The sequence below is a fragment of the Jaculus jaculus genome, chromosome 4 (genome assembly GCF_020740685.1).
Source record: "Jaculus jaculus isolate mJacJac1 chromosome 4, mJacJac1.mat.Y.cur, whole genome shotgun sequence".
Taxonomy (NCBI): Eukaryota; Metazoa; Chordata; class Mammalia; order Rodentia; family Dipodidae; genus Jaculus; species Jaculus jaculus.
This window is the reverse complement of record NC_059105.1, coordinates 4405599-4422800: the sequence shown is the minus strand read 5'-3', so window position 1 is coordinate 4422800 and position 17202 is coordinate 4405599. Positions and strand designations below refer to the sequence as shown.

Below are 17202 nucleotides of genomic sequence, written 5' to 3'. Positions count from 1 at the left end.
TCTTACTGCTGAGTAGAATTCTATTGTGTAGATTCAGATCCTCATGCCTGTGCAACAAGTTCTTTACTGAGATAACATTTCTGCCTAAAAGGGGTTTTTAAACACCATTGAGAAATAGGTATTGTGTGACCATTTTTTTTTTTAAATTTAGATGGAATTGTCATGTTGACTTATCTATTTGGTGTGTGGGCCTTCTATTGCTTGAAAAAGGAATCACACACAAAGTAAGAAATGTTTCTGCTTTATTAACACAAACATATTTTTTATTAAAGAGTGAATGCATTTATACTAAAGAACCGTTTACATATGTCATAAAGCAACAAGCATAGCCTTGAAAGGCGAGTCCTCATCAATTTGACTCCATGCTTATTGTACATGCCTGAAAACTAGACCCACACACGGTGATGCACGTGCACACACACACACACACACACACACACACACACACACACAGATGCATACATGAACACATAGGTACACAGACCAAAATGCCAACACCATTGCTGTCTGGATTATATTAGCTCTCATTTAAGGCTTCTAAGGTGCTCTGTTGCCCCTAACATCACAAGAAATAAAAATTTAAAAAAAGAAAGACTCTATAAAGGAGCAATAAGTTGAAAAATGAATCATCTGTTCTTTGCCTTAAATGTGTACATTGGAACAAATGCTCTAAATTTCATTCCAAGTTGATTCTTTGCAGTATCTAAAGATCCATGATACAGATATCTCAAGTGATCTTCATGAAAAGTTCTCATCAGAAATAATGAAGAAAGTGACAATTCTGACTCTAAGATATCACCTACTTTAAGACAAGATAAAATCTCCCTTTAAGTTTCAGTGGACATGGGATTCTGTAGACAATCTGAGTTGATGTCGTTCATTCACTGCTGTAGCGAGATGCTGAGTGCTGATGGGCCGAGGCTTTCTTGGCAATGTCCAGCTAGATCTGAAACATGCCGTCAAGGATCTGTCCAACAGGACGCTGAACCAAGTAAGTTACCCCCAATCAGAGCTCAATAAAAGAAAGCCTCCATGGAGTTTTCTCACTCATTCCTTTTTCCTAGGGTTTGTGTTGCTTGAAACTCCTGGTTGTTTTGCTTCCTCTACCTGTCATTTTCTTGGTTCTTTTCTGCCCTTTTGGTGTCCTGCAGTGTATGTTGGCTAGCATCCTTCCTTAGGGATGCTGGACGGGGCAAGAGGATGGGTGGGGAAGAAGATGGATGGGGCAGGAGGAGGGCAGAGAAGATTAACTGCAAGTCTTCTAAGAAAATAGATGAAATGAATACAGTGGAAGGGTGCTGCTCGATATACTGGTGTAAATAAAAGCATTACCTTTTAACTGCAAATTAACTGCCCACTAGAGTGCTGTTAGTTGTAAAGTTCAGTCACGGCTGTGCTGATCAGGATTCTGAGGAAAGTGTCTGCAGCAGGCCATGGGAAGGGCACTCGGTCAACGGGGGGGGGGGGTCCCTTCACCCTTCAGCCTCGCACCAGCCTCACCCCACACCACGCTGCCCCCACCCCCAGGGGTCCCGGATTTGCCCGGAACGTTCCTGATGGATCTCATAAGGCGGATTGCAATGGTCCATTAAATTTCAGCCACAGAGTATTTGCCTGAGAATGGTGAAAATCAGCATTGGAGATCTCCCACGAGGAAGCGTTGAAATATGACCAAAAAAACAAAAACAAAAACCTGTCTAGTCTCTAGACCCTTCCTCCCCATCCCATCCACACTCCACCCAGCATGGTCACAGCAGCAGATTTCAATGTCACATAATTACTTCGATGATACATTTCTTTAGATTTAGAGTGCTCTTCCGAATTTAAAACAAGCATGGTTAGCCAGCAGTTTGGCCAGTCTTTTCGTAATTTGAATCAGTCGTGGCGTGATAGGCAGCTGTCGTGTGGAACTCCTGGCCCGGTGCCGCTCGGCCGGGGCATCGCGGGCGCCTTCAGCCGTCGTCGGACTCGGGCTCCTGGGCGCGCCCGGAGCCGGAGCCGCCGCCGCGGTGGATCCGCCCGTCGCTCTTCATGCTGTGGAAGGTCTTTCTGAAGGCCTCCATCATGGCGTGCGCCAGCTTCTTGGCCTCCAGCTTGCTCTCGCACTGCACCGCGTGGCAGTCCATCTGGTAGGACAGGTCGTCGTTGATCTCTCGGTACACCCAGGCGAAGATGTTGGGGCTCACGTTGTGGTCGGCCGTGCAGTAGGCGATGCGCGCCACCTGGAAGGTGTCCATGTGCACGGTGGCCTCGCCCTTGTGGTCCAGGTGGTGCAGCCACACCTGGAACGGGCGGATCTCCAGGAGGGCGTTGGCGGGAAAGACATCCTCGCGGGCCAGCGTGTGCTTTCTCCAGAGCTCGATGACGGGCTTCTCGGTGCAGCCTGACAAAAACTGCATGCCCGTGGTAGAGACTTTCCCCAGATAGGTGACCTGCAGGTGGGAGACAGGGTACAAAAGGAGAGGTCAAAGGGCAGGTTCCTCACTCCAGCAGGCTGAGCGGAGATGCTGCGCCCCAGTGCACAGGTGTGCGAGCTCCTCGTCCGCCCCCAGGCTGAAGGTTTACCTTTCCCTCCTTCACAAGTTACCTTCTTAGGAAATGTATTCAAGCTCATGAAATAGAGCTGGAGCTTTTAAATCTACCATCTATACAACTCCTTTGATGTTCTATTTAATTTGGCATGTCTGTAAAACCATAAGGTCACTCAAAGTTAACTTTGAACTCAGCACACAGTGATGGTGATAAAAGGGAATCCAAAGAATGCTGCACCCAAGAAACAAAACCCTTATCGAGTGTATCTCTTAAATTATAGCCTAAAGCATGATTTTCCCCCTACCAAAGAATTTTTAAAAAAATACAACAATGGGGCTGGAGGGATGGCTTAGCGGTTAAGGCATTTGCCTGCAAAGCCTAAGGACCCAGGTTCGATTCCCCAGGACCCACATTAGCCAGATGCACAAGGGGGCGCATGCATCTGGAGTTCGTTTGCAGTGTCTGGACGCCCTGGTGCGCACATTCGCCCCCTTTTTCTCCCTCTTTCTCTGTCAAATAAATAAATAAAAATAAAAGTATCTAAAAAATACAACAATGCCTCATTAGTTTTCAACCTAAACAGTTTTTGAAGTGATGGGTATATGACTATGTGATAACAATTGAGAGATAAAGACGGTAAACTTGTCAAATACCTGGGCAGCCACTACTAAGTAAGAAAAAATAATTCCATATGAGTCAGATACAATCTTTTAAAGGTGTGTCATGGTATGCCAGAAAGGTATATGTGTCTTTTTAAGCACCATGATAAACAGGTATCTTGCCGCTGGAAGAGATACATGAGACCTAATGGGTAAGTTACAAACAATGCAAAGTTGTATAGAATTAGATTTAAATTAGACATGCAGATATAAGCTGCCAATGATAGGAAGGGAATGCTGGAACAAGTTCCATGGGAAGGAATGTGACCTGCGAATAGAAATTTGATCACAGTGCTTCAAAGGCAGGGATTATGTTTGGGACAATGCATGCTTCACACATAAGATTTTGAAAACAAAAGTGAGGTCCTGTCACATTGTTCTGTGCACTGGTTTTCTCTGAAACAAGAGCTGGTGGGATAGCACCGTCAAAAAGGAAATGGTGCTGTGCTGGGTAGAACATGCCTGCAATTTCAGAGCTCAGAAGACTGAGCCACCTCCAGGTCTGCCACGGGTACTTCTCTGAATAGGAGAAAGGAAAGCCAATAAGCACATGAAAACATACTAATCCTTGGGAAACCACAGGTCCAAAGTGCATGGAGATGTACTTGAAACACAGTATGACTGCTATCATAAAAGCTGACAATAACAAGTGTTTGCCAAGGAAAGGAACAGTTGGAATCCTTGTGCACTGTTGGTATTTGCAGTGGTTTGATTCAGGTGACCCCCATAAACTTAGGCATTCTGAATGCTAGGTTCCCAGATGATGGAGATTTGGGAATTAATGCTTCCTGGTGGGAGTGTATAGCCAGTTTTCCCTTGCCAGTGTTTGGCACACTCTCCTGTTGCTATGGTACACCTTATGTTGGCCAGGGGGTGATGTCCACCCTCTGCTCATGCCATTGTTTTCTCCTGCCAATTGTGGAGCTTTTCCTCAAGTCTATATGCCAAAATAAACCTCTTTTTCCCAAAAGCTGCTCTTGCTTGGGTAATTTTTTACCAGCAATGTGAACCTGACTGCAACACAGCCCCTGTAGAAAACATTAGTTTACCACTTCATCAGTGAATGAAAGACCTGCCACTGGCTACTTATTTAAAGAGGAGAGTTGCTTAGCTTAAAGGTTTAGAATTTAAAAGTCCAGATTGGTGCGGGAGACATTGGATAAGCCTCTGTCAGTGCAGCTGATAGGGTAAACCTGGCAGGAGGCCATGCATAAAGACGCAGTCAGTCTTTAGCAGGGACAGAGAGAAAGGACAGGGAAGGGATGTGAAGGACAGGTCTCATCCTTTTATAACCTTTTCACAAGAACTTCAAAAGAAGGGGCTAGGGAAGTGGCTATCAGTATAGTAACTGGCCACACAAGCGTGAAGACATGAGTTCAGATCCCCAGCACCAATGCAAACACTGGGCATGGCTGAGCATGCTCAGATGTCAGTGCTTGGGAGGTAGAGACAGGTAGGTCCTCCGGAGTCACTGGCTGGCTCCTCTGCACAACTCAGTGAGCAGCTCTTGCTCCAGTGACTGATTCTGTCTCAGTACATAAGGTGAAAAACAATTGAGGAAGATACCAGTGTCAACCTCTGGCCTCCACATGCATGCACACACATGTGTATATGTATGTTCATATCCACGTGTACACACACACACACATACACACACACACACACACAAACACGAATTGCACATAACTTACTTGAGAAACATCTCAAATTTGATAGATTCTACCTCCCAGCAGTGCCAACCTTGGATTCCAAGTCTTTAATAACAATAGGCACTTAGGAAACACAAAGCAGATTCAATCTATAGAAAGCCATAGTACAACTCATCAAGAAGTTAAAAACATAATTATCATATGGTTCATCACTTATACTTCTGGGTGTATTAACAAAATACTTGAAAGCAGGTCTCAAAGAGATTGTGTGCCCAGGTTCTTAGAAGTGTTATGTACAACAGTTAAACTGTGGAGGCATCCCAAGAGTCCAGTAACACATACATAAATAAGCCCAGGCACCAGAATATTATTTAGCCTTTAAATACATGTGTTACCACCTGGATGACCTTTGAGGAAACTATACTTAGCACAATAATCTAGTCACAAAAAGACCAACACTATAATTTCTCTTATATAAAATAGTGAAAATCATAGAGACAGAGATCAGAATGTGGTGGATATAAGCTTAAAGCAGGATCATGGACTGTTGCTGTTTAAATGGTTCAATTAGCATCGCTAGAATATTGTGACCCCACTAGTGCCTAGGACCACAGCCATAGATTTTTGGCCAGATTTACAGCACTGGCATGTTTTCCCTCCTTTAGAGCAGACCTCACATCCAATCAGAAAGTGGCTGGTTACTGTATAACTCTCTACCACTATTGCACCGGTGGACGCATCTTGCCTTGCAGGTTGGTGGGAAGCACAGAGTCCACAGCTGAGTAGGAGTTTTGATGCCATTTCCACCCCAGCAGCTTGCACAGCACCTTCAGGCACCAAGAAAGCCATCTGGCTGTGGGTGAGCTTCCAGCTCAGTTCCAACTTTGTTTCGGTACTTCCTGCATGGGGTGATTTCAGCAATAGAGGTTTATATCATAAAGTTTGGATGGGCAACCAAAAGCAATGGCAGCAGTCAATGTTGTTTTAGGGTACTCTGTGGGCCTCCTGACCAACAACACATTGGGAGGTATCTCATCCCTGACACAAGGATTTTTTTAATTAAGATTCAATAGCTTCTGGAGGCAACTTTAGCTACTTATCTAGGAGAACTTCATTTAAACACCTTTTAAAAAATATGTTACAATTTAAGTTGGTTTGCCAAGTAGTAGGTCTCCATATGGCTCATGCACATGTCCTTAGTTTTGGTTCATCTTCCCACCATCCCCGTCCTGTCACAGAAGGCTTCAGAAGTAGAGAGAATTGTACTCACAAGAGGCTGGGAGGGTGGAGGACTGAAGGCTAGGAAGGGACTGATTGCAGGTAGAAAGTCAACCAGACAGGATGAATCTGGACACTGCAGTATGCTGATACACAGAATTATGATTATATAGTCAACCATGTTGCATCATATGATTCAAAATAGCTAGTGGTGAATGTCCATGCCACAAAGAAATTAATGTTAACTATCCTGAGATTAAGGTTATATGATAAAGAGTTGTACCAAACTGTACCCTGGACAGACATGCAGTTAATATCTGTCAATTTAAAGAACTTAAAACAATTAATTTTATCAAAATACAAAAGAAAATTCACTAATGTTGTTAATGCTTCTATGCACTACATGCATGTGCTGGGTCCAGAAGTACTTAGTCCTCAACAAACAGAAACTCTAGAAAATGGAACTTAATGCCTGTCTGTACATGTCTACCTCAGTGTTGTCACGGGATCTGCTTTCTCTACATGGCGGGGGGTCTCTCCTTGAATCACTTGCTCTCATGTGGAAAGCCTGCCTTCCCTCTGCTCTGTGCAATGCCCTTCATGGGCGCAGAACACAGGACTCCGTGTGGGCACTGCTCAGGAGGTCCTGCCACCAGCACAGCTGTACACCAGTGTCAGGACTGGTAATAACAGACCTGCTATCCAGCCAGCCTATGAAAGTGGCGACTGTGCTCTAGATGAATGTGCCCCTTCTAAGCCCTATCTATAAGAGGTATAATCTTATGGAGCCACAAAGGAACAGAAAACACCACATTTCAAAACTGGTCACTAAGTTTGTCCAAAATGGTACACAGATCTTTTTAAAGTATCACCAGCCTAGGGAGTAGAAATAGAGACCTACAAGATGACAAAACCAACCTTCAGGAGGAGGAAGGGCCAACTGGTAATTACCAGCATCTATTCCGTGGCTGCAGGGAAAGGCATGGGTCAAGAAAGTTCGTATAAAGACATCATTCTAACAGCAACAAGCAAATGAAAATGGAAAGTTTTACCTCACGTGTCATTCAGTGGCATAAGCTGACATCTCAAATAGACATCTGTACTGAGTGTCAGCAGGCTGAAGAAGGAGCTGAGGACTGTACAGTATGTGCTAATCGATGGGCTGCGGGCAAGAGGGGCCCCAAGAGGGTCTGCCACACTGACCGCATCAGCTTGACAGAGACCCATGCCCCTAGAATATGTTCCCATCCAAGAGTTTTCCAACTCTCCTGCCAATTCCACATTCATAAATCATTCCTGCTTGACTGTGGCTAAAAATCATCCTGGTTGCAGACATCTGTCCTCTGGCCAAGCCAGCACTCTCCTCTCTCCTGACATCTGGTCTGTTTCCCTCTGACCTGAGAAGCCCCTGTTTACAACCCGATGCACTATTGTGGTTTGAATCTAATAACCCTACCCAAAAAGCTCATGTGTTTGAACACTTGGCTCCCAGAAATGTGGTACTATTTGGGGAACATTAACTGCTTTACCCACCTTTCACTAGACCCTGTGGGATGGGAAGGGTAGTATGAAAACCTCTTAAAAGGACGAGAGATGGAGGGATATTCATGTGTGAACCTAAGTACGTGTTATGGTGGTTGATCTTGTCAACCTGATTGGGTCTGGGATCACATAGGAAATTCATGGGAGTTTCTAGAGTAGGACAGTTAAGGTTGGGAAGAAGACCCACTGAAAGTGGGGCGACAGGGCAGGGGTCCTGGATCAAGTAAAGAGAACGAAGCTGCCTGAGCACACTCACTGCTCTTCACTCCCTGACTGTGGACCCAGGGCTTCATGCTTGTGCTGCCATGCCTTCCTGGCCACGATGGACTGTCCCCTCCAACTGTAAGCTGAAATGAATCCTTCCTCCCTTAAGTTGCTTCTTCTCCAATATCTGACCACAACAATGATAAAAGTAACCATTGCACCTGTTTATTTGGGGGTTTCCGGCCTTCTAAGCTGCATGAATCCAGCTGTGCAAATCTAATTTCCATCTGGAGTTCTCAAAAATGCATCTAGAGTAGGGGGACACTCTGGAGCTTCACGGATTATAAAATCTCTTACTGAACACGTGTAGCAGACTGCCTTTGTTTACTAATGGGAATGACATGACAGCAACAGAAGATGGAGAACACTTAGCTAGAGCCTCTGTCTACTGATGGAAATGACATGACAGGAACAGAAGATGGAGGACACTTAGCTAGATATCCTCATATCCCTCAGTTATGAGGCAGAAGATGAGAAAGACAAGAGCTGCCCCCACTCCAGGGCCACAGGGCAGAAGGAAAGCTCCCTCTCCACACTGCTTCCAACCTGCACACTTTAGGGGAAAGGAAATGATAGAATTCAGGCAGTTGTGACCCTAGGTTAACTGTCCTCCTTCCATGTTGGCCACAGATTCGCAAAAATTCCACACTGTAAGCATTTGGGGTTCTCATGTCAATCATCCTGCAATCCAAGAGGTAAGCACAGATCAGCTAATTATGAGCACACATAGCATACTGTAAGCCAAGAACATAGTATTTAAGGATAACCACTTTGACAGAGAAACGTAAGACTCTTTGACTGCAAAATAATAAGATGTATAGAAGGTTCTAGAGGATGAGACAATGAAGACAGAAAGTTAGTGAATGGAACAGTTTCAATGAAAGCAACAGCAATAGGACTAGGTGTTGACATTTACCCTGGGCTTACTTTATACCAGACTCTGAGCCAAATACTTTCTGTAGATCATTACTTCTCAATAATTCAGCAGGTATGGAACTATCATTGTCCTGTTTCTACATTCTGTGGGACTAGTAAGAGGCTAACCAACTTACTCAGGCCAGAGAAGAGCAGGGAATTAAATCAGGGAAGTAGGGCCCAGAACCCTTACTGACTTCTAATGCATTTCAGCTACCCTTCATAATGACAATCTTTTCCACCGGTGGTCAACCTACCTGCAGGCTCCTAGCTGGCTCCTCTGAACATTCCCAAAGTATTGAGGAGTTCCCATCCAGCTTCCCTGGATCCTAGAGTAACCCATCAAAAACAATAGAGAGGAATGTGATCTATCAACTATTTCACTTCATTAAGAAGGCTGATGAAAAATGTTTCTGCTTAGCATCTCTTTTGTATGTACACATAGACACACAGAGAGAAAGAAAGAAAAAGAGGAGAAAGAGAGAGAGAGGGACATATACATGATTGGTTTCATTTATATGTTGCTTTTTGGGAGACAGAGGAAATACTTCAAAACACAGGGCCCATGAAGGAAAATTTAAAGCTATTAGTGATCACCCTCGAAACCATGGATTAAAAGCAAACCACTCATTTTCTATGGAGAAGTCATTGGCTGCCCCAGGGCCCACCAGTGACAGAAACAGTTCTTGGGCCTTTGTCTGCCAACTTGCAGAAAAATTTTCCTCCAGTCAGGCATATCACCCCCAAGACTAAACTTCTAGAATAAGTTATATCATAGTCACGGTGATGGTGAAGTGTATATCCAGGTTTCCTCTATGGACCCAGTTATTTGGCCAAACACTGGTCAAGGGGTTATTGTGAATGTATTTTTTGGATGGTCACATTTAAATCTGTTCCTCTTGAGTAAAGATAAGGCAGTTAAGTCTTCTATTGTCAGTTGAAGGGCTTAGGATCATAAGAAAGTTCTCCCAGTGAGGAAGAGATTCCACCTTCAGACAATATCAATTTACATGAGTCTCTTGTGTATAAGAATTATGTATTTGGTCTAGAAAGGTAGTTTAGTGGTTAGTGCACTTGACTCTGAAGCCTGAGGACCCAAGTTTGATTCTCCAGAACCCAAGTAAGCCAGATGCACATAGTGGTGCATGTGTCTGGAATTCGTTTGCAGTCACTAGAGTCCATGGTGCACCCATTTTTTTTCTCTCTCTCAAATTAAATATTTTTAAATTAAAAATTATAATTATGGATGTTATAGTTCCCAAAACTGTATGAGCCAATTACATGATAATTCCATATAAATTTTCTGCTTGTCTTCATATTTCCCCATCTCTCTGTCTTCCCACACATATATACTGCATATACATGTATATGTATGCATATGATGCTACATGTGTTTACTTACGTATCCTGTTGCAGTTACCTTCTCACTGCAGGCAGAAAGTGCCTGACCAAAAGCAGCTGATGGGAGGAAAGGGTTTATTTGGCTTACAGACTCGAGGGGAGGCTCCATGATGGCAGAGGAAAACGTAGCGTGAGTAGTGGCCTGATATCACCTCCTAGACGACATCAGGTGAGAAACAGCCTCAGGAGAGTGTGACAAACACTGGCAAGGGGCAGCTGGCTGTAACACCCATAAGTCCACCCCCAACAATACACCACAACCAAGATTCCAATTCCCAAATTCCCATCAGCTGAGGATCAAGCAGTCAGAACACATAAGTTCATGGTAGGAATCAACCTACCACAAATCCTATTGGTTTTATTGCACTGAAGCACTATAACTAATAAAGCTATGTTAAATTGAACTGCCTTTAAAAGTTAACCAGTTATCTGACTGACAAATAGAAACACTTAACTTGCAATCATCCTGGGTTCCACTGCATGGGAAATTGGTTCCTTTGCGGGGTTCGTACTATACAAGTCACAAGCATGGGTACCAGCACCTCCCTGGAGGCTTTGACCACACTCCTAAAATGATCTACCTGGAAGCTCTCCATGTCAAGTCTTAACATTCAGTTGCCAGATGGAAACACACTCATGCTTTCCTGAAGAAAAGAGCATATGAGGAAAGCCTGGAATATTCATTCAGAAAGTCAGTTATAACAACCTCAAAGAAAGGACTCCTAAAAGAAGCAAATGGAAGTGATAAGCTTTGGGCTTGAGAATCAGTATGTTTTTAGCATGCACTCATTCATTTGCTGGATGTTTATTGAACACCTACTTGAAAGGGACATTGCTTCTAGCACTAGTTGTAAAGGGAACTAAACTGATAAAACATGTTCTGCCTGTTGGGGTTTCTATCCCATGCACACCCATGCCTTCCCTCCACGGTCACCAAGCTCAGCATGACACAAGTAAGGGTAGCCTTTTCCAGAGAACTGCAAATGTCTCTGTGAGCGTGTATAAGAACCGGAGGAAACATCCCTTGGGTCCATAAGTATCTGGCTCCTTTTATAGACTAACAGTGATGGAATTCATTCTTTGGATTTATTCATGTCCTGCAAAGGCTCCTACAGCTTACACTCAGTGTACTTTAGGTTCACAACATGATGCTGTGATAGACCAGGTGGCCAAAGTCTTCAGAAATATGCCTCAAGAAAGGAGTATGGGACACCAGAAGCCAGAAGGCCAAAGGCATCTTCATGCCAAATGAGACAGACCTGCAGTTATAAAAGGCCACTGGAGACGTTACACTCAGGACACATGAAGTACTTGGATTCATTTTACATTCCTGTGGCTCTATTCCATGTCTCATTGCACCAATTTGTCTTTGTTGAAATCCCATTTTAAAAAAAAACTGAGTTGTTTTGAGTTTTCTAGCATCTAATCTATTTTTCCTTTGGTCTCTTCCTTCTTTATTTTGAAGACCAAATAGTGAATTGTCCCAGAGCTTAAGCACAAAGCCACAGTCATTATACTGCAACAAGTTCCCAATGAGGCGAGTATGTAATCAGCATTGCAGGCTACTCAGAACTATATATGAAGGCGATAGCGTAGTCCATGCTCTTACTGCACCGTCATGCTGTTGCGCTGAAAGAGGACAACGGCCACAAGCATCCAGTTGGTCTGGAAAGAACACAACGTGGAGCCAAACTCCCCCAGTACAAGGCCAAGGCACATTCTCCTGCTCGAATCCCTTTAATGGAAGAGGATCTGGACCACATTATCTTTCTTTTTTTGAATCATATGTCATTTCTCTGGCCATTTTTGACTGTCTAGCCTAAGACTAGTACCTGGCGAGATGCATGGAAAGGTGACGGACACTCTACCAAGTCTTACTGTCCTGATCCTAAGCCATGTTTGTATAAGCCAGGGTTTAAAGTATAACGCTAGCACCAATAACAAAGTAGGACATAGCATGCATAGTAAATACTCAGCTGTCACATTCCTAAAGAATTATAAGATGGTGTTTTACAAAGCAAACAGTCACTGCTTCGAAGAACAATTTTGTAGAGCAAATATTATATATGTTACACTGGCCCCTGCCCTGCTAACTGAGGTGATGTGCCTATGAACTCAATAACACATGATAAAGAATTGCTCTTGGACCAAGCACTGTGGCCAGCCACACCTTGCACAATGCTCACCCAAGACAGGACAGCCTCAGCTACCCAGGGAAAGAGATCTCAACTGGGGAGACATCTCAGCTTCTATTGACCACCTCAGCTCTGCAACTCTGAAAAGTTTTCTGGGTCAGCTGTGAGATTCCCAGATGGTTTAGTTCTTGGAATACTTTCTTTTGTGTTGTTTTGTTTTGCTTTAAATACAGAACATGCCTTCTGGAGCCTTTTTTTTTTTTTTTTTTTTTTTTTGGCATATCTGCTTTTGTCTCATTAGAGTAAGGTCAGACCTAGTTGTTCTATGGCCAGACTGCCATGAAGAGAAATTGGTACCATTCCCTGCAAAACCCTCAAAGTCTCTGCCTACCGTCCATTTGACTAGGATACTATTCTTAATAGTACCAGTAATGCCAACAACAAGATACAGCTTTTAAAATATTTTTCTACTGCTATCACTTATATGTGTGGACATGCTGTGTGTGTGTGTGTGTGTGTGTGTGTGTGTGTGTGTGTGTGTACAGTCATCCTCCAGCTGGGCCACCCCCCTTTGTATTATATGATTACAGACATAGGCACCACTTGGCGTCAGGCTTTATGTGAGCACTGAGGAAGATCAGACTCAGGGCAGCCGGCTTACAGTCACATGTCCTTAACCACACTCCCTACAATACAGGTTTTCTATGGTGCATATGCTCTGCCATACATTTATATACAACTTTTTGTGGAGTATCAGTTAAACAACCTTTCCTAAGGTTGCAAATATCAAACATGTTATTTTTTATTTTATTTATTTATTTTTATGTATGGTCTCACTCCAGCTCAGGCTGACCTGGAATTCAAAATTTAGTCTCAGAGTGGCCTCAAACTCACAGAGATCCTCTTACCTCTGCTTCTGGAGTACTGGGATTAAAGGTTTCTTTAAAAGTTCAGCATTTCCCCTCAAGCTATTTACATGGCTCAAACTGATAAAATCTAAAATCACATTTAAAATAATTTCACTGGGACATACGTTTTCTCTTTATTAATTAAATGCATATCATTATGGGGGAAGTAAATTAATTCAATACCAAAGAATCATTAGGTATTATTTTTTAACTTTAATAAAAGGACATGTATCTCTTCAGCTGTAAACCACAGCATGCATCTCACAACTGGGTGTTCTAGTGACAGTTTCCCTTCTGTGTTCCATATTCTAACAACGTGGTCTCCGTGATGCAGAGTGACTTGAGAGTTGACATTCCATCTTGCACTTATCAGGCAGTCCCTGTGTGTAATTTGTCCTGTCAACTGGATCTTGGATGTGAGAAACTTGGAAATATTGCCCTGTCCCTGTCACTGTCAAAGATGGAAGCAATTTATCTAGAAGACAATGAAGGATGCCCCTGAAGACCAGGACATTTAATAACAATGACACCACATTGAAATTCATAGTCCCTCAACAGGCTCTGCCCAGAGAGCTGGCCTTAGGATGGTCAAAGCCAGAGCTGATCCACCCCAAGGCACAAGAACAATTTATTTCATGACAACTCTGAAGCTTCCCTCCATGTTTTTTAATCAGCAGAGTGGACCGAAACTGGAACAGAAATGTAGCGGCATGGTCACAATGCGAAAAGTCCCTCATTGACAAATCAATATCAAGCGTATGCTTTTGAGTCATGCTGAGCAATGGACTCCAGGAGCAAATGCTGTGGCAGGTGAAAAATGTCCCCAATTTTAATCCTTGTAGCACTATATCAGTTCATTTTCCATGGCACACAACTCATTAGAAATAGACCACAGAAGGCACTAACTGTTTAGAAAGAGTAATGGTGAGGCAATCTTTGGTTGGAGGTAATAAGCCAAACATGAAACTATTGACTATAAGCCTAGAACTCTTAATAAATAGGGCCAGTGTAGGTTACATACCTGAAAAGACATGTGTGTGCATGCATATGCATGTTCATGTGTGTGCATGCTGTAATTATCTTCTCTTTATGGGGGTAAAGTGCTGGACCAAAAGCGTCACATGGGAGGAACGTAGTTACCTTGGCTTACAGTCAAGAGGGGAAACTTCGTGAAGCAGAGGACAGCATGGCATGGACAGAAGCTGGACATCGCTTCTGCCCTAGCAGCTAGAAAACAGCAGCAGGAGAGTGAGCAGATCTCTAGCAAGGGGTAGCTGGCTACCACACCCCTAAACCTGCCCCCAGCCACATACCTCCTCCAGTAAGGCTCCATCTCCCAAACTGCTACTGACAAAGAAGGAAGCATTCAAAACAAATGAGCTTATGGGGGACATCTGACCCAAAACCCCACAGTTCAAGTGTGCATGTACACATGCATATGCTTGGAGATGAAGCTCCGGGGACAATGTTGTATGTCATCCTCAGGAATGGCATCCACCGCCTTTGAGACAGGGTCTCCCATTGGTCTAGAGCTCATAAGTTTGGCTAGACTAGTTGTCCAGAGAGCTCTAGGGATCTACTTGTCTCTATTTCCCCAGCATTGGGATTAAAGCACATGCCACCATATCCAGCATTTTACATGGGTACTTGGAATTGAGCTCAGTCCCCTCTTGTTTACAAGGCAGACACAGTTTACAGATCATCACAGTGTGGAAGTCATGGCATCAGGACCCTTGAGGCAGCTCGTCACATTGAGTTCACCATCACGAATCATAGCGATGGAGGCTGGCGCTCAGCCCACATTCTCCTTTTGATACAGTCCAAGACCCCCACCCATGGAATGGTGCTGCCCACGGTTAGGGTGCATCTTCCCGCTGCAAATAGCCTATTCCAGACAATCCCTCTCAGGCCTGCCAAGAGGTCAACCTAGTCCACGCAGTCCTTTATGGGAGATTCCAGGTCCTGTCACCTTAACAAAATAAACCACCCGAGGAGTAGAAGAGCTCCCCTGAGTAGGAGTGCTTCTGCATATGACAATTGGAATCTTTTGTGTCAGCTTGGACTAGATCATATGTGATCAAAAAGAGATGAAGCGAGCTGCATTGACAGTCCTTTGCTACTTTCTGTGATGCTGGTGCTTTCTAACTGTTTCCTTGAAGTCATTCGTCAAGTGGGTACATGGGGAGGTTCCAGTTTGAATATGACATCCTTTCTGGTAAGGTAATATAGGAAAAAAAAACTTTTTATTTCCTTTTTGAGGTAGTCTCACTTGAGCCCAGGTTGACCTGGAATTTACTATGTAGTTTCAGGCTGGCCTTAACTAATAGCAATCCTCCCAAGTGCCAGGATTAAAGGCTTTTGAATCTGTGTGTGTGTGTGTACATATATATATATATATATATATATATATATATGTGTGTGTGTGTGTGTGTGTGTGTGTGTGTACATATATATATGTATATATATATATATATATATATATATATATATACATATATATATATGTATGTATGTATGTATTCTGGGATGCCATTCTAAGGGAGAAATACAAGGACTATTAAAATTTAATGAAGGAAAAGGAACATTATAGTTTATAATAGTTTTAAAATGATGCCAGCTTGGCATGTGCAACATTAGAAACATTTAAGAGCCATAGAGCAAAATTGCTTAAAATTGTAGTATTTAAAGTATACTAGAGAATTTATCTTTTGCAACTATTTAAACTTATGGTGAAAATGTTTGATAAATATTCTTAAATGTATGTTACACTGCAATTGTAACTTGCAACAGTGGTGGAGAGTGGAAAAAAGAAGCACCTGGTTTGAAACCCAGAATTTGATACTATGTCGTTGGGGTAAAGAAAGAAATACTACAATACAACCCAGAATCCTGTTTGCTATGCTACATTTTCAAGGTGGAGTAGATTTGCAATTCTGAGCCTTCTTAACATGTGTTGAAGTAGCAAGCTCAAATAGTAAACGCTGAGAACCAGGCCTCGCGTTGTTGGAAGTTATTACAGAAAAGCAGAAAGCTGGACAGAACTCTGTGACTGGCATGGAAATGCAGTTCTTAAATCCTTAGCTTTCGCTGTACTTAGGCAGGTACAGGTGAGGTTTGTGTACATGCATGTGTACACAAATGTATTTGTTCACTGAACCCTGTGCATAATGCCTTGCTGGCGGCAAGAAGCACCTGGGTCTTGATTTCTAAACACTGTTCTCCACCGAACGGAACCAGCCAGGCTGGAGGTGGCTGAGCCCAGGGCTCGCAGTGAAATTTCTGAGATGCTCCGGAGTATCCTGCTGTACCAGAAAGTAGACAAATTCTTAGAATGACAAAAACATGTCAGATGGAGAGGGGGTGGAGGAAAAGCAATGATAGTAGCAGTTACAATCTGAAATAAGAACCCCAGAGTCAGGAGTCACTTCTTATGTGCATGATGCAAGGAAACAAAATGCTCTGAAATCTAATGAAAATAAAAGAGATGATGAAAATTAAAACACACACACATGTGCATACACATGTGCACACATTTTGCAGCCACCCAAAGTAAATGTCTCAGGCAAGAAATATCAATAGATGTTAAAACTGGAGATGACATATTCATTAAAAACTGGACATTTTCTAAACCTCAAAGTATTTTCTTACAGACATTTGGTAACTGCCAGTGAAGAGTAATATATTTACAGAGGAGAAGCCCAGAGAGCAGAGCTCAACCCAAGGACACAGGAAGAGGCTGGTATGGATGGGGCATTGCCTATTGCCTGCCTTCCAGGCAATGGGGGTTCCATCATAAGGAAAAGTGGACAGGTAGTGTTGCTTGAATCTGACTCTCACAGCCTCATGTTCTAAGCATTTAGTTCCTAGGCTGTAGTACTGTGTTGAAGGCTGTGGAGCCTTTAAGAGTTGAGGCCTCACTAGAGGAAGTAAATTACAATGGGTAGACCCTGGAAGGCTAAAAGGCTCCTGGTTCATTCAG

At 43.3% G+C, this 17202-nt stretch overlaps 1 protein-coding gene across 3 annotated transcripts in view; it reads right to left on the bottom strand.

Moving 5' to 3' along the window:
• Positions 1-225: 225 nt before the first annotated feature.
• The window catches only part of Pid1 (phosphotyrosine interaction domain containing 1), a 258068-nt gene continuing 241091 nt past the window's right edge, over positions 226-17202 (bottom strand). For all 3 annotated transcript variants that reach the window (XM_045147429.1, XM_045147430.1, XM_045147431.1), the window contains exon 3: positions 226-2432. In XM_045147429.1, the coding sequence (XP_045003364.1) occupies positions 1953-2432 (480 nt within the window). In that variant the 3' untranslated portion in view covers positions 226-1952. The remainder of the gene's footprint in view (positions 2433-17202) is intronic.